At 43.6% G+C, this 3,055-nt stretch overlaps 1 protein-coding gene across 1 annotated transcript; it reads right to left on the minus strand.

Annotated features, from left to right (window-relative positions):
* Nucleotides 1-1,193: 1,193 nt before the first annotated feature.
* PCYB_062540 (hypothetical protein) lies at nt 1,194-1,905 on the minus strand (the record flags this gene model as incomplete). The annotated part of the gene is made up of 2 exons (XM_004221421.1): nt 1,194-1,641; nt 1,775-1,905. 2 exons carry the CDS (start codon nt 1,903-1,905, stop codon nt 1,194-1,196), a joined length of 579 nt encoding a protein of 192 aa, XP_004221469.1.
* Between the last annotated feature and the right edge of the window lie 1,150 nt (nt 1,906-3,055).

Consider the following 3,055-nt stretch of genomic DNA (forward strand, 5'->3'; position numbering starts at 1 on the left):
TTGTTTGATTGATAGATTTTATTTTCTTCCGTTTTAACAACTTTACTTTTTTTTTTTCTACTCAAAATTGTGTATGTTACATATGGAACTGTTTGCAGCCCCGTCATTTGTTCACGTGACAAAAAAAAAAATATAAAAAAAGCAAAAAGCTCAAGTTTGTATCAATTGCACACATGTACATAAGCATATATCTGCGGTTATCCTCATGCATGTGTGTACATACCAACTGTGCATGTGGAGTGTTTCTCTTTTGTACGTACATCAAATTTTGTAGACCAACGACGGGACGCGGTGGTGTTTTTTTTTTTTACTTTGCATGCGCCGCAGCGGGTCGCCCATGTCGTTGGAGGTGCACGTACCTGCGTGCACGTATTATCTCGAGAGCGTATGTACACGCGTAAACTCATCTATGTGCCCGTCAGGGGACCCCCGAATAATTCGCAATGCGAAATATGCGTTGTAGACATATGTAGTTGCGCCACATGAGGGCAACCCTTTAGCGAGAAGAACTCGCTTAAACGGGGGGAAGGGGACTGACCTGAGGATACACTCATTGGGGGTCATTTTATGTCACTTTGGTTCATTCTGGTTCATTTGGGGTCATTCCTTTTAATGAATCAAAAAGTGAACGGCTGCGGGTCAGCACAGTTGAGCAAAGGTGCACCCCATTCCGAGACGAGCTGGTTAAGTGGCATCACTTCCGCTCAGTGCCAATTTGTTTGTCCTTAAAGTAGGGAAAATATCGTTCTCGGTGGAGTGGAGGAATTTGCATGCACATGCGCTCCCGGTATGCACCTTCGTCAGTTCTGTTTTTACGTTTGCACAAAGGTGGAACTCTTAAAAAAAAAAGGGGGGTGGTTATGTCGCCATTGCATTTATTGCCCATGCGATGATTAATGCATTCTTTTGTGAGAAGCTCGAACTGCTCTGTCACTTAAAAACTGCTTGGCGTAATTTGCGCTTGCGTGGAAAAACGCACATGTGGTCACTTAACGTGACATCCTTCTCATGCAGACTTCTCCCATTTTGTGCATTTAAAAACAAAAAAAAAAAAAAAGAAAAAAAAGGAACTGCTCCAGTTTGTTCTTATCGTCTGAGGGGGTAATCACGAACGTTTCGGAAACGTGTGGATGGAATAAGACCACATGTGCTGACATGCTCATGTGAATTTACACCTCAGATGGGCTAACGCATCACCGTCGCTGTGCTCTCTGCAAAAATTGCCTCCCCTCAATAATTAACTTGTTAACTTGGTGTTTATGCAAAATTGTAAATAAGAAGGGAGATTCCTTCCACATCAACTGTAATCGATTTATTTCATTTTCGCATGCACCATCCACATGAATGAGTACTTCGTGCAACTTCTTTTTCAATCTGTAATCCCTTCTGAAATGGATCAGGGCGCTCTTAAAAAAGGTCCCCAGGGAGTGTACCACATTGGATGCCCCCCCAGCGGAATTTCCCGAAGCTTCAATCTCCTGAATACCCTCCTTCAACCTTTTCATTTCACCTAGGCACCCCTTCAAATCTATCAGTGTCAATTTAACCGCCTCGTATTCCTTTATAAACGCATAGGCCAACTCATTTCTGAGAAGATCTTCCAATTCTCCCGTTTGGTCAAAGCCGGCCCCTGGGTTGGCACTACAAAAGGGGGATAAATACATCGTCAAGGGTGTGGTTGGGTGGAGTAAAAAAGAAGGGAAAGTTGGTGCCATGGTGGAAAATCATTTCCACAGCATGAACATAAAAAAATTGCAAAGTGAGGGGAACCCACCTCCTATGAAGTATAATCCTTATCAGCTTATTTATTGACACAACGGTAGCATCGTGCAAGTCAAAGTACCGCTTGATGCAGACGATGCTTTCGCTTACGAGAAGCTTCCCTCTGTTTTCTTTCACACTCATTATGATGCCTGCCTGCCTGCACAGATGGTTGACGTATTTTTGCCACTCCGTTCGCCGAGGATTTGTGCATATGACCAAACAGGGGGAACGAACAGAAGCGGCTTTTTTTTTTTTTTTTTTGCTACATTAAACACGCGAGAACTAAAGGAATTCACGTTGTACTCACCCGCATTTTTGTTATGGTCCCAAGAACCCATGAATATAAGGGGAAATACAGCGCCTTACTTTTGAGAGCAACAAAATCGTTAGGATGTAAAAAGAGGGAAGCGCCTCTTTTATATTTGAACTGCACGACGATGATTGACCATGACTAAGCCGGTCGAAGCGTAGCACCCTGACGCGCACCATTAAAGCGATAAAAATAAGGGAGGCCAAAAAGAGGAGCAAAAAAGGGGAACAAAAAAGGGGAAGCGAAAAAACACGCACTACAGCAATTTTGCACTGGCCACTTTCTGTTTTACATTGCCCTGTGTTTACCCACCCCTGCGATGTTTTTCACTTCGCACGGATAGCGCCCATACCACACCGTTGTACTGATCTGTTTGACGTGCCACGCACAGGAAGCAGGTAATTGGCGGTCGGCCAAAGTTTAATCAACTGTAAGGAGATAAACCCACCGAAAAAGGGCATTACACTGTCATCGTTCACGATGTATTTTGTACTCTCCTATTTGGCACACAGAGATGATCTGTGTACATCCGATCTGGGTTAGAAAAAATGTCGGGATAGGCACAAACCGGTGTGTTGTTCCCTCCAACTGATGTGCATTGTCTCACTGTTTTTCCTCCTTCAGTAGAAGGAGAAAGGAGGTTATTTACGCGCATGCTTTAACATTCAAGTGTGGAAGGCCCAAACGACGCGGGATAAAAAATCGTCCACAATTTTATTTTAATTAACGGTTTTTCTCATACGTGTTATATTTTTGTGTGTTTTTATTTCTTCCTTCCACTGACCGGTCGAACAACACATGGCTATGGTGAACGTTTCCCCGCGTATTGGGGGAATACAAATAAAAAGAGGAAATAACTGATCGGCTGGTTTGACTTCCCATTTGGTGTCACCGTCATGATGTAGTGGTTCGCGGAGGTTAAAACGGGTTTGATTGCGTTGAACGGAGAAGCGGCGAAAGAGGGGTTTAGTAAGTATCGTT

The sequence above is a fragment of the Plasmodium cynomolgi genome, chromosome 6 (genome assembly GCF_000321355.1).
Source record: "Plasmodium cynomolgi strain B DNA, chromosome 6, whole genome shotgun sequence".
In the NCBI taxonomy this organism is placed as follows: Eukaryota; Apicomplexa; class Aconoidasida; order Haemosporida; family Plasmodiidae; genus Plasmodium; species Plasmodium cynomolgi.